At 38.9% G+C, this 27,974-nt stretch overlaps 1 protein-coding gene across 1 annotated transcript; it reads right to left on the bottom strand.

The window, feature by feature from the left end:
• Positions 1–28: 28 nt before the first annotated feature.
• LOC116715529 (DNA-binding protein SATB2-like) lies at positions 29–25,178 on the bottom strand. Its single transcript, XM_032555971.1, has 12 exons — positions 24,998–25,178; positions 19,512–19,760; positions 16,612–16,791; positions 13,759–13,885; positions 12,841–12,964; positions 10,807–10,909; positions 8,509–8,559; positions 7,862–8,394; positions 7,559–7,786; positions 6,542–6,694; positions 3,533–3,724; positions 29–2,169 (listed from the first exon to the last, which is right to left on the bottom strand). Exons 2-12 carry the CDS (start codon positions 19,714–19,716, stop codon positions 1,555–1,557), a joined length of 2,511 nt encoding a protein of 836 aa, XP_032411862.1. The 5' UTR covers positions 19,717–19,760; positions 24,998–25,178; the 3' UTR covers positions 29–1,554.
• Positions 25,179–27,974: the final 2,796 nt, after the last annotated feature.

Below are 27,974 nucleotides of genomic sequence, written 5' to 3'. Positions count from 1 at the left end.
AATTGAAAAAAGGAAACCAAAACATGTCTTAGAGTGACGTTGTGAAACTATTTTATTATCAACAGAGGCTTATGTGACAGTTTCACATACAGATCAGTCAATGAAGAGTCTCTGTACAATAAAGGAACATCTCAGTGGATATCATCGTTGAAAAATAGAGTTTTGCACTCTAAAAATTAACATATTTCAAGTGTTTTTTTGTTTTGTTTGTTAATTTTGATGATTATGGTTTGCAACTGATGAAAACCCAATATTCAGTTCTTTGAAAAACATGACCAATCAGAAAAAAATTTGAATACATAAAGAATCCTTGCCTACCTGCCAAATAGCCAAAAAACAGATTCGATCTTCTTCTGCAGCTTACCCTGAGAGCTGTACCCGAAGCTATTAACGGAAAGTTGAGTGGAAGGAAAAAAAAATTGGGGATAATTTTGAATCACCTCATTCTTTCCTGTGTAAACTACTCACAGTGTGGATAAGCACAGGATGGTTGACTTTTTATGGCTCTTTTTACAGCACCAAAATAAAGAAGATAAAGAAAAAAAGGACCAATATATGGCGTACTGTCTTTGCTACGCCGCATTGATGCAGTTGTTCATGCAAAAGTAGTCCTGACCGAGAACTGCATGGACGTTCTGGTCAGTATGTTTATATTTCTGTATTTAAATCATTTAGCAGTTTTATGCAGAACTCACATTTTGGGTTTTCACTCACTTTCAACCACTCAAAATTAAATGAAATAAATGCTTAAAATATAAATCAAACCCTGTGTGTGAAGATTCTAGAATGAGCAACTTTTTCAATTAAATTACTGAAATAAATTAACTGAGGATATCGAGATGCACCTTTACAAAGGACATGGGTTAGGGAATGATTCAAATTATATATATATATATATATATATATATATAAATAAATCAGCTGAAGTTTGGGCAGAAGTTTTTCCCTGCTTACTGATACAAAACGTTAAACTGAAACATTGTTAGATTTACTAGTCCAACATAACCTGAGTAAGTGGTAGAAATGATGTGAAATCATTCATATAACATATATGCATGATTTTATATGAATCTATAAATTACTGGATTAGAAATGGGTGGTGACAGAAACTGAATTGTTGGAAATGCAAAATAAATGGTAGAAAGGATTTACTTTGGCTGGTTTAGCAGCAGTTTAGACGACTGTTGGAGCAAATTGGCTGAGAACAATGGCATTTCATATTTAGATATTTAACTAAAACATCAAACTTAATTAATCAATGCCTTCCATAAGAGTTTTCTCGTAGTTCAATTACATTTTTGATGATTTTCAATCAACTTGGGGTAAAGAAAAAAGTGAAAATCCTCTGCAGGCCATGTCCAACCTCAAAGGTCCTCACACTACCTTCAGGTCATGTTTCAATCAGTCCTTGGATAAATATTTGTCCACAGTTGTTCAGATATTAACGAGCTCTGATCAGCAGCTCTGGTAAAGATGATAGTGATGATGATGGTGACGATGATGATGGGTGGTTCTTCACAGGCTCTGGGGGTTTGATGGCATCCTTCGCTGCTGTTATCTCTGCTGTTCAGCAGAGTGGGGGCTGTCCACGCTGCTGTAGGGAGACAGAGAGGAAGTTGGCGGTCCTGAGGTTTTCTCATCGTCTACCTCTTCCTTCTCCGCCTCCATCTCCGCCTCGCCGTCGTTCACGTCCCGCTCTGTTCTGAACATCTCCACTGAACCCCTGCCGTCCTCGCTGAGCTCCTCAGAAGGAGACAGGGCCTCCTCCTCTCTGCTCTCGGTGGCGCAGGCGCCTCCTTCGCTGGGGCTGGAGCTCTCCTGGTCGTCCTCTCGGGTCTGGCTGTGATGTTTCACGTTGTAGCGCTGGTTCTGGAAGAACTTGACAATGGTGTGTTTGGGAAGGTCTAGCTGGGCTGACAAGGTGTGAATGGCCTCCTGGTCCGGGTAGAGTCCCACGTCGCCGATGAAGCTCTGCAGGATCCCCAAGGCCTCCAGGGAGATCTTTGTCCGAGATCTGGACTTCTTCGCTCCGCCTCCCAGGCCGGGACTCAAACCTCGCTGCGGCATGTCCTCCGGACACTGCAACGATGGCATCAGGGCGACGGGCTGAGGCTCTTCATGGACTGGCGATGGAGTGGTTAAAGGAGGAAGAGGATGTCTGTGGAAAGGCTGAAGAAGAGAGAAATGAGGACAAGGTGTGAAAGAAACTAACAATTTTTGGATAAAAAGTTTCCGCGTTCGGAGGAGGAACCAAGATAAATCGAAATGGATTTACTTTGCAAAACTGAAACACTTCACGGGTTACATGATCAACAACTTAATGTCACTACCAGCAAAAACAATGAAGACAGGAAGTAGTACGAGGATTTTTTTTTTTTTTTTTTCCAGACAACATGCAGCTGGTTCCACCAGAACTCTCACAGCATGGCACAGTTCATAAATGTTGTGTCATTTGAATGTGTACATTTGGCTTTTCTGTAAACCCTGAAACCACCATATTGAAATTCAAGCATTTCAGAATTTCAAACAACTTTATGAACCCAGCTCCTCAGTGTGCAGTCAGGTCCTCCAGAGTCCTGCTTATAACCCAACCATTTGACTCAGGTGTGTTGAAGCAGAGACTCATGTCGAAGTTGAAGGACACCGGCCCCTGAGGACTGGAGTTGGAGACCCCTGATCTAAACGCTTACCTTGCAGCTCTGATTGTACGTTTAGGGAAAGTGAACTGCCTTAGTTTTCAAGATGCTGCTTGCTGATGTTCAGATTAAATTACACAGAGGTGGACTCGATTTACTGAAGATGTTATCTGGTCCATTGGAGGAAACCTCAATAATATCAAAATTTGCTGTTGCAACTCTGACTCCTGATACATCTCTTTCCAGTTGTTCTCGTGGAATCTTTTTAAAGATTTATCCAGTGACGCTTAATAAGCTCAAAATTTTCCTCCGTTACCGAATGAGCAGATCAACTTGTCTGCCTCTGCTGAGTCAAAGGAAACAAAAACAAGAGGAAGTGTGATTGACCAGCCTCCATCAACCTCTGACATGCACACTAAGCTCCCAAATTCACAAACAGGCAGACTACTACAGCCTATTAACAGGGTGGGGTGGCCAGCACACCCAAACACAGGAATCCAACACCATAAATCTGTGGTCCATCAAAATTAAAGGACCTAAATAAAGATAATGGCAATTCCTTTTTTCTCAGCTTCAATAATTACAGGCTGTGTTCTGAATAATATTGAGGTTAGAGCCAGACTGGAGAGCGTTTTGGTTTCGGGGAGAGGGTGGGATGGAGGAGTGTTTAGCAGGAAATGTGTGGGCCGGTCATTTACCACTTCTATTTTCAATGAGTTATGGGACAAACATGACAGAGAGGAGGGTGGCAGAGAGAAGCAGGTGGTGGGATCAGGCAGATATGTTTTCTGTGCAGAACCGGTTGATTTTACAGTGAAGCTATTTTTTTTTTTTTTAAAGTTTGCACAACAGAAAGCATTTTCGAGCTTGAATTAGTCAAATTGAATCCCGTTTACCTGCTGATCTGGGATGTGCAGGACGGTGTGGAGTCTGTCGCTGTGCTGCTGCCTGGACTCCTCCTCGTAGACCTGGTCTCTGTCGACCTGCGGTAAGGCCAGGAACCGTCGGATGGTGCACAGGTTCTCCCACAGAGTGCGGTTCTCAGGGCTCGGACTCTCCTTCCACCTGAGCAGCTCACATAGCCAACCCTAGAACAAACAGAAAGAGGAGAATTTATTCATTTAGCCTTGAAATATCTATAGGGGGGAAAAAAATTAAATAAATCAGAGCTCGCTTTCTGAGCTTTTCCAGACACCAAGAAACATCAACTTGTTGCCAAAAACCAGCAGGGATGATTTTGGGAGATCCACAGCACAAACACGTGCAAAATGTGAATTTCACATAATAGGTTCTGTTCTAAATCTGACCCTGTTTGGGATCCGTACACACAGGATGGTCATAATTCTCGACAAAGCACTTTGCTGGCTTTATGCTCATGTATTAATTTGGACAGATTTTTGTCAATGCAGCCACAGAAACAGAAGCAATTTCATGACAGCTTAATATTACAAAACCAAATAAAATTGTTGCTTGCCAAGTTTTTCTGTAAAGTATCTAAAAAAGCAGCTCCTCCGAGTTTATGGGCTTTTTCACACTTTAATAAATCAGAGGTTAGTGTCAAGCTGCCAAAAAAAAAGTGAAGAAAATGCTTGACTTTCAGAAAATGAACTGAAAAGTGTAAAAATAAAACTCGTAACATGTCAAGATGACTCTTAGATAAAAAAAAAAAAAAACTGAGGCTTTTGGAAAGCGTGAGCATTAAAGGAAAAGCTTTTCAACTATGTTTGCGCTTCTTCATATTACACTTCTGAACTATCAAATATTAAAACAAAACCTGACTGCAAATTGAGACAAAATAATTTTCTCTTTTAGTTTTTAATTGGTCAATTTACTATTTTGCAGAATCAAGAGATGAAATAGTTATAAGAAACAAAAACATTTTGTTTTTAAGCTCCTCTGAGCGACTGATACCGTTTTCTCCAACTAATCAGAATAAATACAAACATTAGAGAAGGCAAAAAGAGCAAAATTAAAGGGAATAATGGATGCATTTTTTGTTGTCATGAAATACATTTTTTAGATGCATGTTTGTGAGCGTTTATTTATGAAGAACACGTAAAAAGTTTTAGTTGGATCGAAGTGCTATGGAGCCAAATATCCCTAAAACACAATGACACAAAATGGATAAAAGTAATTTTAAAGAAATAAAAGCACAGCTAAAGTTTACTGCCAATATGTAAATGTGATTGAAAAAAAGATGTTTGGGTTTTATCAAATGAGCTGAACAAGCTGGATTTTCAATGTCTTTCTTCAGGATAAACGAGGAATACATTTTTCCATTTTTCCAGGTTAAATAAGGACAAAGACTCTCCAAAATCAGCAGCCATAAGACGATCTCCTTGGACTTCAGGTGTTTGGAACGTCCAATCAGTTGTAGCTTAGTAAGCAGTGAGTTCCTATTGGCAACAGGTCTGATAACAAGTAGCTCTGATATTATCAGATTTACTGAGGAACATGTTATTCCGAGGTTGTGAGTCAGAGCAGATGCCAAAACATGATGGACGCGAGTCAACCTGAAACATCTCCATCAACAGATCGAAGGCACAGAAACAGAAAGAAGCGGATAAAACATTTAACTCCAAAAGAATGTTATGTTTTATGTCCAGTGGATTCTACGGTAGTGAGACTTCCATCAGACTCACAATGCCTCACAGTTAGGAAGATATTCTTTTTTTGAATGCTTTAGCTTTGCTAGGTAGGTTGTGTTTTTGTGCATCTAAATGTTCACACCAAACACGTTTTGAGCGTCAGGCGTGTGTGGTTTACATTCAAAGTCTGTGAGGAGGAGCGTCGAGGGCCCTTTGCGGTTCTTTTCCAGCGTCTAGTGGGGCGTGATTTGAACTGTGTGGAGTGTGTTGAGCATTTAACATGTCGAGCGCATCAGACGCAAAAAAGCCGTCATCACACCCATAAGCTTCTTCCTGAAGACCTCAGACACATTTTTGGATATTATGTTCATTCTCATTTCAGTTAGGAGAACTTAGAGACTAAGTTAGAATGAATGTACAGGTGTTCCAATTAATTCCTTATGAGAAAAAGTATTAATTTGTATACGCCATTTTATATTCTGTATTTCTTCGCGACATGAGGTAATTTCAGTTCAGCAACTTGTGGTCCATGTTAGCTCGTTAGCACTCTCCCAACACCTTAGAAGATAACAGCAAATGTTATTCCCAAGGTAAAGGTTGGAAGAGAAGCAGAATCCGAGTCGAGTGTTGAGAATGCGCAAAGATTGCTTTCTCTGACCCAGAATCTACCACCAGCTGTTTAACAAGCAGCTTTCATCCTATGAATTAATGCTACTAAACCAATCATCCATCTGTGTCTTGCTTCTTTTACAGCATCATCCTTCAACTCTCAGGCATTTTTTTTTCTTTTAGATTCTTTCTGCAGCTATGAAAATATGTCTGTTCTGCACAGAGAATCAGCGGAGATTTGTTATTTTCACTCTGAACTCTCCTGATGTTGTCTCCATCTCCAGTGCAAGACTGCGCTTTGATCTTGATCGCCCGCATTGTTTATCGGAGGATGCAGTCATGATGGCATGCCACAGCGGGTAATCAGATACCCCACACACCCACACACACACCTCATCAGCTCCTTCAAACATGATCAACTCAGCTAGTGTTTCTATGTGTCTGTGTATAGGATTGTATAACAGGAGTTTAATGTGTGTAAACATGTTCAAGTTGAATCAGAGAAGCCTCAGGTTTTTAAGCTTTGAATATTTTTGGGTTCATGTTTTGTTGGGTTTTTTTTATCTGGAGAGTCTGTGGCAGCAGGAAATCATTCATACAGGTTTAGACTTGAGTTTTTGTAGATAGTCTGGTGTTTGTGCATGTTTGGATTATCACAGTAACATCAAGGGGTGTGGAGGCGTTTTTTTTGTTGTTGTTGAAACTGACCTGACTCTTATTAGCAGCGACCTTAGCGAACAGAGCCTGGGAGACCTTCGCCCGCTTCATCTCCTGCTGGATCTCCTCGTAGATCCCCGACGTGATGTTGGCGAGCGAGTCGAGCTTCAGCTGCAGCTCTGGACCGGAGATGGTGCATTTAGTCTAGGAAGGGACAGAAAATGTAAACATGGTTCAAAAAAAGAGCCACGTAAAGAGAGTTGTACAGTTTTAAATTATTCATATTTTGTCAAATTTGTATGGTTTTCTTTATACATAAAGATCTAAGAATCACACTGTATTGTTTATTTGTATTTAAACTTCAAGTAAAGTGCTTTGCGTTGCTGAAGTTAAAGCTGCTGCGGTTTGGGTCGGGTCTCTACCAGCTTGGCACATCTTGAAAATGAATTATTTGACCAATTTTTCTTTCGCAAACTTTCAAGCTCAGTCAGATTGGATGGAAATCGCCTGTGAACATCAATTTTTATATCTGGCCGCAAAATAATTCAGGTCTGTACTTTGACCAGGCTGTTCTAAATTTGTTCATTGAAAAAAACAAAAAAACAAAACAAATCAAATCTAAAAAAGTTACAAGTAGCTCTTCAGCAAAATATAGGAGCTTGTTTTAAGTCAATATTGATGAAAAAAATAGTAACATTTGGAATAATTTGCCATTGGAAAAAAAAACCCATCTTAACTTATAATATTTGAAAAAAAATATCATCTTCTACTGGTTGATTATTTCACTTATAACTAGTACCTTTTCATCAATATTAAGGAATTTACTTACAACAAGTTCTTATTTTTTGCTGTAAAATAACTTGTAAGTTAGTTTTTGGTTTAACTTACATGTAGACCAAAAACTACCAAGTTAGTTTTGAAATAAGACAAAACTAACTTACAAGTTATTCAATATTTTAAAATATAAAAATTAGCTGTTGCAATGTAATATATGTGATATGTGTTGAGCTAACATAACTTTAGCTAGAATAAGAAAAATCCTTCACAGAGTTTAATGTGTGTGTGTACCTGTGTGTGTCTGATTGTGCTGCTGCTGCTGCTGCAGCTGCTGCTGCTGGAGATGTGGGTGGTGGCGTGGTTGGTGCTGGTGCTCCGCTCTCTCTCCTCCTGGTAGATGCGGTCTCGCTCGGCCTCTGGCAGGTTGAGGAAGTTTTGCATCGCCTTGAGGTTGACGAGCAGAGACTGCGAGGCCGAGCGAGGGTCCTCCTCCTTCCGAAGGATCTCCGACAGCAACCCCTGCAGGAGATCCAGCTTCACTTTATGAAGTTCTTTTCTTTGCAACAGCGCTAAATCTGGAACAGCAACTCTTACCTGCGTGCGGTTGAAAGCAACGCGGGCAAACACGGCTTGAGAAACGCTCGCTCTTTTCAGTTCATTCCTGACTTGCTGATAGATGTCAGAGGAGACTTCAGCACCCGAGCAGCTCAGGCCGGGGTCTGCAGCGACCCCGGACACCTTACAGGTCCGCGAGATGGGCGGGTGATTGAGGAACTGCTGGTTGACTCCCTGAGGGTGCTGGTGGGCGAGTAGGCGGCTGACTGCCAGCTGCTGGTTGATGAGGTGAGCCATGGCGAGCTGCTGGCGAACGAGCTGCGGGGAGAGCTGGGGGGACAGCAGTCCGCCGTGACCCAGCAGGGTGGAGGCCTGGGGACGGAGTGGGGGTCTAGGGTGGTTCGGGCCGGCAGGATGAGGCAGACTGTGAGGCTGAGGGGGGGAGTGAGCGTCACCCAGGGTGCTTTTGATGGGAAGGGCTCCTGGAGCGCCCAACGTGGCCAAATGGCCGGGAGACGGAAGCAGAGGTGGAGGACGGTGGTTGAGGATACTCAGGTCCAAATCTCTCTCTACTGTACCAACACACAGTAAAAAAAAATTAAAAAAAATCACACTCCCTCCCAAAAAAGGGGAAAAAAACAGTTGAACTTGTGAATACTGAATATGGACGAAGTAGGCACAAATACCTTTTATGTCCGACTTTTCCAGTGAGGACCACATCTTTTCATTGTATTCACCTGGGGTGACATGACATAACAGCAAGTCTTTAAATAAAATCCACAACAATTGCTCTCCACCAGATTGCTTGGTTTTAAAAGTTGGAGAAGCTGAGAAACATGCAATGAACCCGATTTAAAAAGCGTCCCATTCTACAGATGTTTTTTCAAACACTTACACCTTTTCATACAGTTTTACAAATGCATGAAAAGATACAACAGTTCAATTCCTTTTTTTAATGAGAAATATTTTATTGCCTAAAATGCAAAAATGTAGTAAATTTGAACTAAAGCTAACGCTACACATTAGCCAAAATTTTGTTTACAGACAAAGGTATTTTTATGTTAAATGAGAAATGTACATATTGTTTGTACAGTTTTGAATTTTTCTTTTTTTCCCCCCATCAGAAGGCATTTTGAGTCTGTATACTGAAGTTAACAATTAATAGATAACTAAACTAATTTAGTTCATTTCATCGATTCATCACTATTAAACACGTCGGGTCTACTTAAAATTAAAATGAAACTACCATGATGTATGGATGTTGCCTTTATATTTTAAATGGTCATTTTCTGTATTTATAGTCACATTTTCTATTATTTGGCAACTTAAAAACTTGATACATCTTGGTAGGGCATCAGATTTTCTCTTTACGTGCGCGACTCTTGGTGTTTGCTGGTTTAGAGAGACTGCGTGTGTGTGTGTTTTGGGGGGAGGGAGGTACTGCTGTTTTCCATTAGGAGTTAAGAGCATTTAGTTTTGTCATGTGTATTAAGGGTGACGTTAATGTGAACCATGTGTGACAGTTCCTTCCTAATGAGAGCCGTCGCTGACGGACGTCTCATGCAGCACAGTCGGCATGTAAAGGCCGAGGTAAATATTCATATGCATACAGGGGGCGGACAGGGGAGTGTGAAAACATCAGGAAAATGAAGGCACTTGGGTAGGTGAGTTATTAACTTAAGACATGACAAGCAGTAAGTGTCGGTTTTAGAGTGTCTGAGTGTCTTTAGGAGGTTTCATTAAGTAAAAAAAGCTGTATAAACACTGCTGGTGGCTGAGGTGCAGGGGAGGCAGACTGTCAAAGTTTCTAACGTGACGGCAGGGAGACAACTTTTGAGGGAACAAACGCCACAAATGAGAGAATAAACATATTTACAAAAAACACAAAAGAAACCAGTGCCAAGACAAAGGATTAATCTGGTGTGGAGTTGTTTGGCGTCAACGTCTGAAGCCATTTTATGAATTTGGATTTAGAGCACTTTGTAATCATTTAAGTAGAAGTTCGTCTATCTTTGTGAGTCGTTTAAGGAATGTCATTATCATCAAAGATAGTGACTCTGCCGATCAAGATAGTATACAGGCATGCTGAAGATGACTTGCTGGAATGCAGAATGAGGTGGAAAATGGATTCTGAATGTTTGTCAATGGAAGACGGGGTGGTCTGAGCATTTCAACACTGATGATTTACTGGGATTTTCACATTCAGCCATTTTCCTGCTTTCCTGAGAATGGACTCAAAAATGACAAAGTACTCAGTTTGGGGCGGCGGTGTGGAGAACAACATGTTGTTGATGTCAGAGCACACCACATGTGGCTGTCAAGAAGATCAGGAGGTAAAAGGTCAAGAAAAGTCCTCAAAATTTGATATTATGGTTCAGACTTTTTACTAAAACTTTTGTATAGACCAATATATCTATACCAAACGTATACAGAATCACCTTGCTTAAATTCATAGCTGTATTAAAAAAAACAAAAAAAACAACAAAATTGTAAACTCACCCAATTGGAAAAAAATTTTTTTTTTAAAAGGGATTTCAATTCTTACAATCAGTTGTGTACTACAAGAAGTCATTTGCAACATCGGGTAACCATAAACAATTTAGTTTTACTGAAACTGATTAAATATAAAGGAACAATTTTCTCTTGTGACGGCTTTTAGTAAAAAAAAAAAACAGAAGAAAAAACCTAACATCTTACAACTGTAATTTATTCAGGAATTCAAATGGCATTAAGCTCTGCAGCTAATTACTAACTGATCTGGTAAATCTTTGCATGCTGTCGACTTTGACAGATACCAAACATTTCCAACATCGTTGTGTTGTGATGAAAAATGGGGATTTGCCTCACAGGGAGCAGAAACCTCAGAGGCTAACGTGGTGCTTTAGAGCTCAAAGGGAACCTGCTGCTGACATTCATCTGCCTTCTGAAAGTGATGAAGTTTATTTTATTAACCGTTTAAAATTAGAGTATGGGTTTAAAGTTACCTTTAAAGCGTTTGTATCTCTTGTACCAGCGCCCAAACTCGTGGCATTTGGAGGTGGAGACAGTTGCGTAGTAGGAACTGTTCACAATCGCTGAGATCATACTCTTAGGGGAAAAAACAAACAAACAGGAAAACACATTAGCCTGAGCTCATTGGTTACTGAAGCTAAAGGAAGGCCTGACTACAGTGCTTTGTGTTCAAATAATTTGAACCAGTCTGTCAAATTGCATCCAGAAATGTCAAGGTCTGAAGCTGAGACAAGCGAACAAAAAGTAGATCATAACTGAGGTTTTACAAATAAAAACATGAAGTGTGCAGTATGCATTTCCATTCAACCTTTTAAAATCTGACACCCTTGAATAAAATGCTGTTGACAAAACGAACTTACAGTACAAATACATTTTCAGCAAGCTACAGGAGTTTGTTTTAAGTAAATAATTTCTTAATATTGACTTCTTGTTTATTTCATGTGTACAAGCTTTGAATATTTTACAGTCTTGCTCTATCCATCACCTGAAATGGAAACATTATGGCACTAATGTGGAGCTCTGACTAAACTGAGAGACCAGACAAGAAGAGCACAAACATTGCAAAACATTCAACACCTCCTGCAGGACAACTACACATACTGGATTAGATCAGATTATATTCATCTGTTAGAATGGACCAGTCAAAGTTTTAAGCCAGGGGTGTCCAAAGTGCATCCCAGAGGGCTATTTGTGGCAACACAAAGTATTTGTCTTTTTACGAGTAGGCTTTTTGCCTCGTCTTTAATTTCATAGTAAATAGGACCACATCTATCCAGAGACTTTTACTCAAAAAAGAAAAAGACTTTGATGCACCCAAATCTGCGTTTAATTAGCTTAACTTTGTTTGAAAACAATTGCTGTATTTAACAAAGAGCAACCAAAACCCTGTTATTTCTGAGAATAGACTGTTCCTGTTTTTGTTTCCTTAAAAAAAAAAAAAAAAATGGAGCCCTTCAAAAAAAATTCGCAAACTGGATATTTTTCTTCCAATAAGGTAAAACGTCCAAAGCCCTTTGAGTTTCGGATCTACCTGACGTCCAAGTCCATTTCCCACCAAAAAAAAACTGGCAAATGAAATAGCTTGTTGATGAGAGTATAATTCAAAGTATATTCAGATGTTCTCCATCCAATCTGACTGAGTTTGATCAATTTTGCAAAGAGTGATGAAACCTTTCAGTCTCTCGGTCTGCAAGCCTGATGGAGTCATATCTTAAAAGTGCTGTCTCAGCAGGGCAGAATATGAATTAAACTCTTGGAACATTTTGGTTCCTCTTTACAACCAAGCAACAATTGTTTGCACTTCTGTCACGCGAAATCGCTGCAAACAATCAAGTTTGTGGTTGTGACGGGACAAAACGTGAATACATTTTCACAAAAGCGAATCTATTTTACAGTTCTTTAGAGGATGTCACTCTGCAGTGCTCCAAAACTCATCTTTGACACCACTTCACCTGCGTATTTGTGCTGGGAGTGACGGTATTTTGAGACTCGGTGCTGATTTATTAACACTTACTGCCCTCCCTTCCTAATATAACCTGTGGTCACCTCCGCAGAGCAGGGGATGCACAAACTCAACATGGGAAATGCTGAAGATGAAAACTCACATGAGTCAGGCTGCGAATGTACACCACCCACACGCTTCCCCTAATCACTAATTACATCATGACTAAGTCTTGTGTATAAATCACAAGTCGAAATGACACACTGGAGGCTAATGACTACAGGGTGTGTGTGAGCAGCAGGATAATTGAGGTGTGCGTGCTTGCATCCTTTCCCATGGGATGGTATCGATATTTTGCGCGTGTGACTGAGTCAGATTACATACTGCACTAAGTGTGTGGTGAACTGATGATGAAACATGTGTTTAGAGAAAATACTTGGCTATCTCTGCTTGCACATTTGTGTGAATCGAAACCTAACTCCACCGCCTCGGAATGCGATATCCGAACGGATTGTTTTTGTTTCTTACACCTGTCTAGAGTGTAGTGTGGTCTTGCAGCAGATACCTGGGACAGGGGACTCTCCTTAGCCACAGTGCTCTGGTTGGTTTCTCTGAGGAGCTCTTTGAGCGCGTTTCTCACTGTGGCGTGGGTCCACTGCTCCGACGGCAGATCCTCCAGCCGAGAAAAGCTGCAATATAAATATTCATTTGGAGCTGACGCGGAACAAATATTTCACATTCACACAGTTCTTAAATTAGTAAAAAAAGGTTGGAGACTTAATTGGTGAACCACAAAATAGGGCTCAGGATATTTGTGTTGCAGTAATTGGGAGAGATCTTGGTCCTAAAGTCAACCTTTTATTTGTAAAACCAAGAATTTCAGCCAAGAATTTAGATAATCACAATAATGATTGAGTTAATCTTCTTTTCGGTCAAGTTTTAAAAGTTACGGCAAACCGTCTCACCTCTTCTAATATGTTTAGGAATTAAACATACACTCAACATGAGGTTTTAAATGATTTATTTCAACTTTGCCTATTCTAGTTTGGTATAAGTCAAATATAAAATTATTTTTAAAAAGATTTGAGAGGACTTTTTTAAAAAAAATTCTTTTCTCCAATCCAAACAAGGTGGAAATTCAACATTATGGCATACTGTATATCTATTGATAAGCTGCACTAATATTTTGTTGGTTTGAAGTTTCAGAGAAACTACACACTTTTCAGTCAACAACAAGCTTCTGCTAGATTTCTGTTTGATTTTTAAAGGGCTAAGTGCCAGGGAAACTTAGCCTAGTGATCTGCATGTTGTTGACGTGTTTCAGTCATGTAAACTTTGCTACATTTTCCACCCTGGTCGTTCCTGACCTTTAAATTAACTCCTTTCGTTTTGGGACAATTTAGGTTGGTAGTGTTGAGGCACCATCATTCCCCCTGCTAGCTGAAGTTGAAACTTTGACCCAGTTTCCCTGCAGTGAGCTGACCTGTGCAAGAGAATCCGCAGCGTAACCATGTGGTAAACATCCAGCAACATGTCCGCCACTGTTGCTTCTGGAGCGTCCGTCAGGTAATGGATGGGCATCGGCTTCCATCGTCCTACTTTAATAATGCCTGCAAGAAAACACAAACAGAGCTCAAGTGTAAAAAATCTCCTTTAATCGGAACGTGCTTGTCCTGGCCTTGGAGCGTCGCCCAAACGCTCACCTAGCCTCAGACCGACCCTCGACTGGAAGCACAAATGTAAACACACCTAATCACATTAGGATCTCCAGAAATCAAACACAGGCTGTGTAGCCTTGGATGGCCTTGTTTGCGTGTGCATGGACGCTTCTTTTAATTGCAAGGAGGAAAAGAGAAACAAAAATACTGTCTATTTGGACTCTAGTTGATTAATCAGAGGAGAAATATGAAATCAGTGCAAAGATCAAGGAGTGAATCAAACCTGGAATGTGAGCAGGTTTCATCTATCTGCACCATATCTGCTTCTCATTACTGGCAATGAGAAGCGCCTGGAAAATAATGCTTCCAGTCCGGTCTGTCTTTCTGCTGGCAAGGTGCAGCAACAGGTAGGGGAAGGGCAGTGTTGGATTATGCTACGCTCAAATCGAAGGATGTGCAATATGGATTTATTATGATTTTATCACAATATTTTGTGGTATAATTGCGAGACCAATAAAAGTGACAAGAATGATTTGTTAAGACTTTTTTTTTTGGTAATTGTATGAACAAATACTGCCTGACACAGCAAACAAATACTGCTCTTTAAAAATAAACATTTGTAATACTCTTCTTTAGGACAAGTCACATAAAATGCAATTCATCACCAAACTGCACTTAATAAATATATTTTTTGATTTGATATTTTTTGATACTTTCTCTGGAAAAAAAAAGTAATAAAACAAACAATCCTGACAATACAGATAGATTTAGTTTTTTAGAGAATTTTTTGCATCATTTCAGAAAAATCTTGAAATTCCAAAACTTTCTTAGTAAAAGTCTTGAAAATCATCAGAGCTTTATGATAAAACATTTCAGCAGTTTTGAAAAACTTTAAAAACCCCGTCTGGCACTGAAAAAGACAATGAAAAAAAAAAAAATACAGACAGACACACAAAAAACAGAGTTAAAAGGTTACATGTAATCAAATTAAGTTTGTCAAAATGTTCTCATTCTTTAACATGACAACTTAATATTCACTTGGACAAACTTTACTTGATTACTTGTAGCAAATAAATTTTTTTAAAGCTGAATCACTTGCTTTATTTTTCCCCACTGCAGTGACTCAGCTTGTTTCAGATAACACTAACTTCACATTTTGTCAACTTATCTTATTTTGACTGCTTGGCATTTTAAGCAAGCCAGAAGAAAATGTCCAACTGCAGGACAATTCGGGATTTTACTGAATCGTATTTAACAGACTGGTGTAAGAAAGTTATAAACCTTTGTACTGTTAATCTTATGTAAAGACTCCTCAGGTAGTTTTGTTTTCTCTTGGAGCTGCTCATTCAGCGGCTCACTGAGCCTCCAGTGGGAATGTTGGGCAGCTTTACATAAAACTTCAGGACAAATAGTTTCCTCTGTGGTCATTACTCATTAGAAATAAGGGTCTTAAGTGAGATTCATTTTGGTTTTATTACCTTTATTTGTCACCTCAGCTTATACAAAAACCAGAAGCGACTATTAACCCCCCGCACCCCCAAGAAAAGAAACGGCTTTTTTTGTGGAACTACAGGAAAATCCCAGTGAGAATCTGTTAGGAGTTTAAAAATAATCATCCAGTCAGAACCCTGCAAGATGCAATTCAATCACGGAAGAAAATAGAAGAGACTCTGTATAATTTTGGTTGCAACCACACTGGGGGAAAAAATGCAAGACTCCAGCCAAAAATTATTTATTTGAAAAGAAAAGGCTTATTTTTCAGAACAAAACCTAGCTATTTAGGAGAGGTGAAGGACAGGGGGGAGGAGGGGACGGGTCGCAGGGCGTTGGCCACTTGGTCAGAGTGGCCTGTGTTTACGGGACACCAGGAATGTCAAACTGCTCTATTTTATGTGTGTGTGCCCTGTGCACATGTCTGTAGGCTTTTCCTTATCACAAATTGAACACCATCGTCTTCTAGGTTGGATCTCAGACTGATTGGGGGAGAAAAAAAAAAGAGTGGCGTTTGTCTGATATAAGCTTATTGTTGGGGTTAGCCATTATGATGCCGAGTGGGCAGACCGGACTGAATCGCAGGAGGAGATAAGGAAAGAGAAAGCAGACAGGTTTTATCTATAAAATACCTTTCCTGCATGTTTCATGTCGTCCGATAAAGCCAGCACATCTGGGAAACAGTCGCATTTTAACTCAGCCGCTTCCGTTAATAATTACTCATCAGCAACAACACAGTGGTAGGAAAAACTGTTTTCCTTTCAAGTGGATAAACTGAGCAGACGGCCACTTAATGTCTGGCATGTTGGTGGTAAAACTTCATATGCTGCCAAAGTACAGGCAGCTAAAAACGGTAGGGCCAAACCTATAGGGGAGAAAAGCTGTAGTTTTTAAAATAAAGCACTCCAGCTACATTTAATTTAAGTAAGGATGACTGAAAGCATCAGTAAAGATTTGATTTTTCATTATTTGTTACTTTGTAAAACCCAGAAACGACCTGCAATGGAGTTTACTTAAACTTTGGGGTTGCTTTGTTAAAGAAAAATTAAAAAATCAAAAACTCATAACATTTTATTGGAACAGGTGCAAAAAAGGATCCTAATGACTAGCTTTAGTACATCTTTTAGTACAAGCTATAAAAGAAATAATAAAAAAATTAAGACTATTTGTATCTTCCATCGACTTACCTCGAGCCTGCGCTGCTGAGTTGTGCGAGTATCCCAGGGCAACGAGTGCCGTTTCCACCAGCTGCGTAAAGAGCACGTCTTTACGGACCAGCACAAACTCGGCGTGACGGTCGCTGCGGCTGTCGCAGTCGCCGGCTGCGTCTACGTGCTCCACCACGCAGTAGATGGGGATCATCAAACCTGCCGTGAAAAGAGGCGTACACACCTTTCACAAATGGGAAATTAACACGTTTTAAAGGAAATGTTGCACTTTCTCCCACATTCCAAGTCTTTAATTCAAACATTTAAAGAGCTAAACGTGAGATTCCAGGGACACAAATCAACCTGAATTTCTCCTTTGTGGGACAATAAAGGTTGTTTCTATTCTAGTGTTTACAGCAGACTTGAAAAAGTTGAGATAAAACACATTGTGCTGCCCCAAATAATCAGATTTGATCACGTTACATGCAAAGGTTTCAGTTTTATGTGGCAGATTCATAGAAAAATAAAATAATAAAAAAAATTTCCAACAAAGAAAAATCTGAAACGTTCATATCCATAATGCCAGAAAGCCACACCAAAAGAAGTTCAAGCCAGAATAGATCAAATTTAAGCTTTTTTTGCCAGACAAAACGATGAGGGGTTGGAAAACCAACACTGTACATCGCCCTGAACACATCATCTCTACAGTGAAACATGGTAGTGGCAGCATCATGCTTTTTATGGACACTTTCTTATTCTGTAATTTAGCCCCGACTATACTTTATGATTTTTACTTTTGTGAATCTAGATCCTTCTGTCATTTTACTGCTGACTCACCTGAATTCACCCATTGAGGGACAATAAAGGTTATTTCAATTCTGTGAAATTCCTATGAAGCTGGTCAGAGAAGATGGGTTGACCTTTAAACAGGACAAACAAAACTAAACCCACAACCAGAGGTAGAACGGAGCGGGTTAGAGCAAAGCATCTTCGTGAGCATGAATGGCCTAGTCAAATCCAGACCTAAATCCAGTGATTTTAGATTTAAATACTGATGCTCTGCATCATCTTGAGCCATGTTTGAGCAAAGAAACAGCTGACAATGTTGAAATATCTAAAGTAGGGCTATAAAATAGTTGCATTTTTTAAAATTTATCACAACCTTCACCAGTATCGCATCTTTTCCTAACCTAATCCAGCAGAATATGTAGAGGAAGAGGCTCTGGCTCACTTATTCTTTGCAACATTATTTTAAGTTCATCTGTTACCAGTATTTCTCCGGAAGTCATCATTAATGTCGCCCTTTCTGTGTTTGTGTCGTCTGCTCAGTACAGTCCATGTTTCTGGAGGAAGCCGGCTTGGTGGTCTTTTTGTACAACCGGGGAGACGACTGTGTGAATGCATTTCGTCGTAACGTTGCACAACTGCATTTATGCTTCAACCACATATTAAAACCCACATGGGATAAAACTCGCTTCCAGAACCACTATTAAAGCACTTCATCCAGGACTCAGGAGCTGCGCCACAACTCCAGCGGTACAACCGGTTTCAGCGGGTTGGGCCGGACTTGGGTTTTCTCTTATACTTTTTTTTTGGGGGCAGGCACTCAGAGCGCCGAAGAGCTGTGCAGCAGTTCACACCCATCCAGTCCACCAGTCTGTCCCACAGGAGCTGTTAATTAGCAAGCTATCAATCCTTCTCCTGACGAGAACGGGACACATCAGCGGAGCCAAAGCCGCAGCAGCACCAGGCACGCCATCGGCCAATAACCAGACCGCTCAGTGGAAGGGCGGAGGGAGGCGGTGGCACAACGCGTCCATGTGTGAACAGATAGTTTGTGTGATGATGCATGATGATGTTCTCTAGATTAGGGTGTTATGTGTGTATTCTGGTCAATTTGCTGCCCTGGTAAATAAAAAAAGTGTTTTTTTTTCTGTATATGTGACTTTTACATCATCCCTTTTACCTGACAGAGTCAGAAATAAGAGTTAATGAAATTCAGCTCAAACATTTCCAGCATTTAATTTTACTTTTGTTTCAAACTTTGCTCAAAAACATGAGTTTCTTTTCTCTAACAGCACTAAATATGAAACCTTTTCAGATTTAACCAGTGAAACTTGTTTCCTTTATAACTTTTTAAAAGGAAATACACAATCACGTCTTTATAAACTTCTCTAATTTGGACTTAGTGTGGCAAATGTAGACGTAGTTCTCCGGTCATTTTTCCAGTCCTCATGCAAAATAGGCCTATCATGGTAACAAACTTTGCTGGACAATAAATTGTTTAAGAAATTATTGCAATAAAATAATATTATTTTGAGATCATTTTTTAACAATTATGATAGTATTAATGGTCTATTAATACAAGTATACCCACTCAAAGATCAAAACAACTTTAGTTTCTAAAGAAAATTTTTTCAAAAACTAAAACAACAACAACAATGAGGTTTTAGAATTGCAATAAACAATACTATTTGAGACTATTTTTAGCTAATATTATATGAATGGCTTATTAATGCAAATATAAAGATTAAAAAAACCTTTAATTTCTAAAAAGAACAAAAAAATCCCACTGGGACTGGAAAACATTTTAAATATTCAAAATAGAAGCAACTGAAACTAAGTAAATTCGATTATGAAGTTTCAGTAACCAAAATTGCATTAAAAAAATAAAATAAATTAGTTTAGATGGGGAAAAACAAGCAAAAGTGGCATTCAGTTCAAACTAACTGGGTGTCAAATATTTGAAGCGTTTCTCAAAACGATTTTCATCGATATTAAAAGGTGAGCATCTGCTGAATATTGCACTCATGTTAATTTATCATGTGATTCATTGATTTATTGCTTATGCTCAAGTACATGAGAATTTCACATCTAAAAAAAAATCTATATATTTAGATGTTCGCGCAGGTCTCTGTGTGGAATCCTTGACACCTTACCTCCTAACGGTCTCAGCGGTGTGCCGCCGTTCTGCTGGATCTGCGGGTTAGCCGGGCTGCCGTTCACCTCCAGGCGGCTCATCTTGCACTGCGGGGGTCCGCTGCAGGCCGGGCTCTCGGGTTTTGCCCCCCTCTCCTCCGGGCTGGCTCGGTCAGGAAGGTCCGGGCTCTCCGGCCCCCCTCCTGCTCCTCCGCACTGCTCCATCCCAAGATAACCTTCGAGAGGAGCGCCCAGCACGGTGTAGGACGCTGGTGGAGAAAGGGGAAGATCTACAGTCGTAACTCGAGAAAGGGCCCGATAATTACAGCCATTGTATGAGGAACAGTCTTAAAACTTAAACACCAGCGTGATTTAATAGCATATGCAGAACCGTCACTTCTGACATGAGACTGCTCGTACGTTTACTCACAGAGGATATATAATCTTACTCTGCGTTTTTTCTTTTTTTAGTCAATACAACCAACCAATATCTTAGTTATTTACAGAAAAAGGAGGCATGGAAGGCCACAGCAGACTAAATACAGAACTGTTTATTATCCTCTGTTTAGACACAGGAGTACACAACAGGCTACCATGAAAGACGTGAAGGCGTTTAAGGCGTGGACGGAACATTATAACAATGCACTGTAGTTACAAATAAATACAACTGAGCTCAAGGAGTCATTTTAAGTCTCTGTATTTGATCTTCACATTTCTAGAAGGATTTCTTTAGCTACAGCTGCACACAGTAACGCCAAAGTCCAAGTTCCTAATCCTGCTGATAGAAATCAAATCCATAAAGCTGTTTTTTTTTGTTTTTTTTTACCCGGAAGCATTTGTGTATGAATTTTTAATGCAATAATCTTTGTTGAAAGTATCAGTTTGAAATCTAAGACATGAGTTCAACAAATTTTTCCCCCCTCCATTGTTTCTAAACAACTACTCACCAAAACACGCCTTTGCTTTTCTTTACTTTCTAGAAAACTCAAATTGTTGGACTCGATTTAAACTTTTTCCTGCAAAAGTACGAAATACAAGATACTTTAAAAAGTGGGTTTATAACTTATGATCATCTGGAACGATTAATAAGCTCTAAATCTGACTTCAGGACCTGAAAATAACGCTGCTTTATGCTCTGACCGACTTAATTTCTGTTAAAAGAAACATTAAACAATGATGTTTAAATCAGATGCAGAAGCGGCTAAATGAGCCGCATTTGCAAAATGAGTTATAAATTGCCTTTAGCAAAGGTAACAGTTTGAGATCTCCCAAAAGATGATTTAAAGATGTGATCAAATGGCATATAAAGCTGTATGAAATGAAATTTTAATGTAGCTTGTTGCAACTCCGTGTAATGTGAACTTCGGCCAACATTTACTGTTATTCATTTATTGCAGAGAGACAAAAGACCCAATTTTTGTAAAGTTTTAACTACAAAACGGCTGTATTTCTGCAACCTGTAGTGTTTTTTAGATGCCAAAGAGGCCAGAATTTTTGCCCTTCCAACACTTGTTGCTGCACACTGCCAGATAGCTGGCTGAAAAGAAAGGGGATACTACCCATTCTGGTCACTTGAAAGAACTTAAACATTTCGGGTTGCAGTCGTCATGCAGTGATGGAGAAACTAAAGGAACGCAACCCATCGTTCATTCTTATAAAACAACTTTAAAACTACAGTAGGCATCTGACTGCTGGCTAGCTGACAAACCAAGAAGCCCAACTAACCAGCTAATAACAGTTTGTTAAACTTGCGTTACTCTATAAAGAGCAGAAAAGCAAAACAAATTCTGCCCAAATTTACCAACATTTACCAAAATATGACTACATTTAGTGGTGCTTATCGTTTCTTCTGTTTTTGTAGCAACAAAAGATACATGTCATAGGTAATCTGGATGTAAATATAATTTGTGCAGTAACAGGAACAATTTTAGATCATATCTTCTTTTGCTGAACCTGATTTAAGATCGTGACAGTCTTATACCTGAATTGTCTAGAATTGACAGAAGTCAGATCTTCTAAATTTCTTTAACAATCAAAGTCATAAAAAAACAAAACAAAAAGAAACAAAGAGCCAACAGCAAACTAAACGCTTCTTTCCTCTTTTTTTTTTGTGTGTTGTTTTGCTTCCACAGTGACAGCAGTTTTGAGTCTGTCCAAACTCTCACAAAGTTAATCCGAGCCAGACTCGGCAGGAGTTGCTGAAGAGAGGACGAGAGAGTCAATCCACAATCATCACGTAGAAATAAATGCATTTAAAGCTCTCTGTTCTGAGTCAAACACATTTTTTGATTCACTGCTCCTAAATACAATCAAATGACCATTTTACAGTTGAATTTTACACTTTAGTTGCACATTGTAGTCAAGTGTGTGGCCAATTTTTCCTTCCAAAATGTCCTCCCTCTTATGTTTCTCCACAACAGATGTTGCATCACCGAGAGGCCGATCTCCTCCTATCAGAGTCCCTCTGGGTGCAGCTGTCCATCCCACGCTGTCTTTTCTAATTCACCCATCAATCCTTTATCTTGATTTAATGACCCCTTCCACCAAAACCTAAAAAAAACCCCATCTCAAATCTTCTCCAGTCAACTCATCTCCCCTGCTCCCCTTTTTTTCTCAGTAAATCCCCTCAAATATGCATTTTAGTACCGCGCAGGAAAGGTTTGATGCAACTCAGACGTACAAAGTGCTCCCTCAGCTTGAGTTTCATCTGCTTCTAATAAACACGTTTTTGGAATATTTGGGGTAATGGATTATAATCGCCCCCCTCTCCTGCCCCTCCACTTCTCCCCTGCTTCATATTTCCTCCTCTAACGAGAGCAATTATCAAGCCATTAATGAGGGAGACATAAAATGTGGGAACAGAAAAAAAAAAAAAAAGGATGGTTGTGGTGTTTGAAGAACACACAAGGAAAGCTATTGCATGAGGAATAAATATGCAACTTGAATTAAAAAGAGTGTCGTAAAAAATTTTAAGAGGTCAAAAAAGAAAAAAAAGAAAAATAGCCTTCTTCTTTGGAAACGTCTGACACAACGATAGAAGTACTGCTGAATAAGAAGGTATGGAATCCATCAATGACACGCATTAGAACAATACAGAAGTTTTTGCCACTCATAATGTTTTTCTGGGTGAAAACGTTATGGAAATTTAAAAAAGAAAATGCTGTAAGCTTGAGTCATTCGTGACCCAAAAACATGCAGAGCAAGGCGAACTACGAGAGCCTATATCAAAACAGGCAAAATGAAAAAAAACACTAAAGGACCATTTCACATCTTATTTTCTTAAATTTTCAACTTAATTACTATCTATTTAAATGTTAAATGAATAAACACTCACAATGAAAGCCTTGATTTAAGTTTTGGGCGGCCTAAAACGCATTTAAAACCCACTTCAAGCAACATATTAGGTGGGTGTACAGCTTAAGGGACCACACACTCCCAGCACAGACTGTGTTCACTTTACTAGCACACATGGAGGACAAATGTCATGCACTCGGTAGCCACTGATTGACAAAGCGAGCATGAAAGTTGATTTATTAAGACAGGGGTCTAATGTAAAGGGTGTGTAGCAGAGGCTTGAGGGTCTTTCTGGGGGTCTGATGAAATCTCTCTTGAGTTCATATGATTTAAAGGGGATTTAATTGGACAGCAGGTTAATTAAACCTGTCAGGAAAGTTTTCAGAGAATTCAAACAAACAAGTTGGTAAAATAGCCAAGTATTTCTAATCAAAACAAGCAGTGGCTCTAAGTTGGATTTCATTGCTAGAATTGGAATCAATTATTAGATGAGCCTAATTGGCCTAGAAAATTTATATTGCTCTCCTGTGGATCAATTATAATCACACACCCCAAGCATATATCTACTTTAAATAAAAATAATATCAATATGCTGACTGAATCCACGTGAATCTATGAAACAGAGAATAGGATATAGCCTATATGGGTAAACAAATATCAAAGCACTTCAAAATTCAACATTTCTCCCCCTAATAAGCTACTTTAACTTATTTGAAATGACCAAATTCTTATATTTTACTTATATAGTTTATACTCATATTCTTATTTCAAATGCCACAGTTCATCTTTTTGTGTTCAAGCAAAAAAAAAAAAAAAAAAAATATTCATTTTTGGGTGATTCAACCGTGAACGTTTCAAACCAAAGCTATAAAAGCATCTTCACCTTTAAATGTTAGCCTTTTGACATTTTATTTTATATACGTTTAAGAATTGTAAGCAATTTCGATACGCTTAATAAGTCTCACTGTTACTTAACCTTGAAAAATTTATCAAAACAAATCTACTAGTTTTTCCTTAAATACCAAATTACCTTGAAATAATCTGTATTTATAGAGAAAAAGTCACTGATAACAGCTAATTTGAGTCAAATTAATATGTTTTACTACGCTTCCTAAATCTTCATGTCCTTGTAAAAAATTCGGCATACATAAATGCTCATTATCACTCACTGTATGATCGTCGTCAGTCGTTAAATTTCAACTGGAGAGGCAACGCCAAATAAAATCAGAGCTCGGTGTGCTACAAAAACACACAGCTGCGGCTAATAAAATCAGGCTAATAATGGCTCCGTTTGATCCAGGTGTCCCAAGTGGAGCACAAAAATTACAATGTAATCCTAATGTGAGAGGGGGAAACAACAAAACGGCTAATTATTCATGCTCAGGCGAATGCTTAATCGGACATATTAATAATTTTATTAGCTGCAGCTGCGTTTAACCAATTGTAGGATTAAAAGGAGGAGCTGTTAGTGGGTAAGTGATTGTTGACATTAAAAACTGAAACATTCAGGTTTCTAGAAGTTAAATTGGACATGTGTAAGTAAATTTGAGTGAAAACAATTTATCTTGTTGTAAAATATTCTTCACTTGAGTCAAGTTTTGGACAAAATGTTATTTATTGCCATACTGGCCCATTTTATTTTATTTTTTATTTTTTTGCTTTAAAACTAGGACTATTTAGGTTTTGAACTATTGCTCCCCCCCCCCCCCCCCCCCCCCCCCCCCCCCCCCCCCCCCCCCCCCGCCTCTCTGTTTTATGCTAAACTTAAAATTGCTGCATTTATTTTCAGAATAAACGCAGCAACTATCTTCAATATTTTCTTAAATTTTGAAATTGTGTCGACCAGAAGCAGACAGTAGGTATTGTATAGTAACCAACCATTTAAGTGTTAATAAGAATAACTGTTTAAATAAAAACTGATGACAAAAATACAATATATTTTTTGCTGTTTTGAAATCTAGAACATTTAAAAAAAACATGATGCATTTGCCTGTAGTTAGCCAAATTATAACAAATGTCAAAACACCTGACAGGTTCAATTCATTTGCAGTTACATAGAAAGAAACAGAATATTGCCATACAGTATATAAGTGGAACAATTCTTATTTTGCAGGCTTTTCTAGAAGTTCACATAAGTTCTTCATAAAAACAAAACAAGCAAATTTCTCAATTCCACGCCTGATAGAAAAGTTTCCAGCAAATACTCACTCACTTTTTAGGAAGTCACTGTGCACGCCGGGCGACAAACTCCATCCATTGGTGAAAACGAGTGAATCCAGCCTGGAAAAAATATGAATTCCCCAACGTTTCCCCCCTTTTTCTTGACAGAACGCAGAGCAGGAGATGCACAGAGGAGGAGTGACAAGGGCAGACTGCTGCTGCCGACGCGGTAAGGAGATGTAAAATGACACATGTAGAGAAGGAAGGGAGGGAGGGAGCAAGAGGAGGGAGGGAGATCCTGAGGCAAAACAACATGTATGAACAACTGCATCTTTTTTCCTTCCAAACAACAACGACAAAAAAAACACATTCTTTTAAGTCAAAAACAACAACAAAAAAACACCAAGTAAATGTTTAGCTTGAGATCTTGTAGGCTGGGATGGAATTTGAAGCGCTTCTTAATTATTTCAAACCATCAATGAGTAATGTGATGGCAGATTTAGAAAAGCTTATTAATGTCCCAGATGCTGTGATGGCAGGAGAACAGGAGGAGGAGGAGGGGGGGGAATATGATGGAAGGTGATTAATATGTGAACGTCACACCTTGATACTGTATAATTAGAAGTGGGTGCATCTGACTGAACATCTATTATTTTCAAGAAAATACTGAAGTTCTGACCATTTTTTAGAAGTTTTATCTCGGCTTCACATCACTCTCAGGCGGAGTTCTTTGTCCCCTCTGCTGGTGAAAAGGGAAACTATAAAACATACTTTAATTTCCTTGACACCACTTTTTTGGATACAAGCTGGAATGTTCATATTCCTGTTCCCTTAATGCAACATTTCCCACAATCCTTTGTGCAGTCAGTGCCTCTTTTAATTTCTGACGCTTTTTTGTAATGTTTTCTTTTGCATTCATTAACATATGCCTATATGTACATATAAAAAAAAACAACTAGAATATCGTTAAAAAAATGTTTCTCACTCATTTTGGAACGCGAAGATGAAGATGACTTCAAAACAACCTTAGCTTTCCGAACGCCTCGGCAGAACCACAAGCTCCATGCCACGCCGCATTGATGCAGTGATTCCTTTATAAGAAGCCCCAACCAAGTACAGAATGAATATATTTTTCAGAAACCTGATATTTCTGCTTAAAATATCCCTTTTATTGCTCTTATGCAATATTTCCATACTTGGATTTTTGAATTTTCATTCTCTTTGAGCCATAATAATCAATGTTACAAGTGATAAAGGCTTGAAATATTTCACTTTCTGAAATGAGGGACAGAAATTTGTTGAAACTTTTTCCACGATATGATTTTTTTTTTTTTAGGTGTACCCATAAATCAGCTGAAATGGCTTCAATTTAGTTTATTTATGTGGCTCCATTTCATCTAACTACATAGAATCTGAATAATTTGACTACACATTATAATACAGTCAGATAGAGTTAGTTAGTTACAAACCCAAAGTTAACTCTAGTAGTTCTATAAATGGCTTTATTTAGGAAAAAGACACAGGTTAACACAGTAGTGCTGAGTCAGGAGGATTTTCTTTTGGAAAGGGACAACGTTCAGAGAATACGGCTATAATGACAGTAATGGTCCTGTCAATGGCTTTCCCTGTAATAGAAACAAATATATACAGTAAAGCGCATGACCTTGATTTTTTTTTATAAAGGGCTAGTATTTAGTTTTATGATCTATTTTAGTAGGTCAATTTTAATTGCTTCATGAGTTGTTATTAGTCTTTCTGCATATTGTGTGTTTTTTTTTAGGGGAATGACTTCACAGGATCCATGTTGTTACTCATTTGCAGGAACTATGTGGCAGCTGGCCCAGCATGACTGGGAACAGAGGGGGGGAAAAAAAAATAACATGACTGGTCAGAGGTTAAAATGCCTCAGCGAATAAATCATCAAAAACATATATCCTTTTCTTTTCAAGGAGGGCAACAAAAATTAGGCCATCCTGATCGGGATTTCCCAAATATGCGCGGTCTGTTCATCGCTGGCTCGTCCAAATCACAGGCCTGCTGCTAACCAACAGCGTGGTCAGCAGTTTTTGATTTATTTAAGATGGAGGAATCGTCACCTATCATTACCACTCAGCCCGTCTGCCTCCTCCTCTGTGGTTTTCGTCGCTGCCAACACTCCACCTGTGCAGCATCATCTTAAACGTGTTTGACATTCCACCGCAAGTCACTCAGCATCATGTAGGCTTAGCAGTGGCTTCCCAAGGCTTGAATGAAAGCATGCCAGGGTCTTAACCTGCTTCAGCAGAGAGTCATGTTGTTCATCATCAGGCACTCCTGATTGTGTTTATGTTACCTAACTTACACAGTGTGTATGAACTTAGGAGCAAGCACTTAAAACAATCAGAAAAGTCAACTTCCAGTACTAATTTGCTCATTTTTATATCTTTATAACTGTAATGCTCCTCTACAAAATTGACATTAAACATTAAAAGTCAAGTAATAACAAATTTTGACTTTTTCTTTTATTTTGTGTGTGTGCTCTACTGGCAGCACACTAAGGACATGTGGGTCTGGTTGCATTATGGTGTCAGAGTAAATCATTTTGGCTATTCCTCCAGTTGACTTACATCACATGTTGTTGAAGCAATTTTTAAGTAAAAAATGCATTAGAGATAAGGAAATAGCATTGTATATACAGAGGAGGGAATTGTTGTGTACCTAAATTTTCAAAGTTGGTCCTGATACTAAGAAAAATACTTGATAATCAATAGCATTTTCAATACCATAGGGTTATTTTCCAAAAACAAAAATGCAATGCTAGAAAAATATAATCAATAGGGCTGCAAAATAATGTTATTATCTTAATTAGTGCCAGAGGTGGGAGGCAAGTCAGCAACCACATAGATAAAAAAGAAAATTATGAAACAAATTTATATTTGTATTTATTGTATTACAGTTAAAAATAGGCATATAGGGTTAATATCTCAGATGGAAGTATGCATCTTGATTACAGTAGTACAATTAATTGGAAAATAGCTTCGTTTTTTGGG

The sequence above is a fragment of the Xiphophorus hellerii genome, chromosome 24 (genome assembly GCF_003331165.1).
Source record: "Xiphophorus hellerii strain 12219 chromosome 24, Xiphophorus_hellerii-4.1, whole genome shotgun sequence".
Taxonomy (NCBI): Eukaryota; Metazoa; Chordata; class Actinopteri; order Cyprinodontiformes; family Poeciliidae; genus Xiphophorus; species Xiphophorus hellerii.
This window is presented reverse-complemented; position numbering and strand designations above follow the sequence as displayed.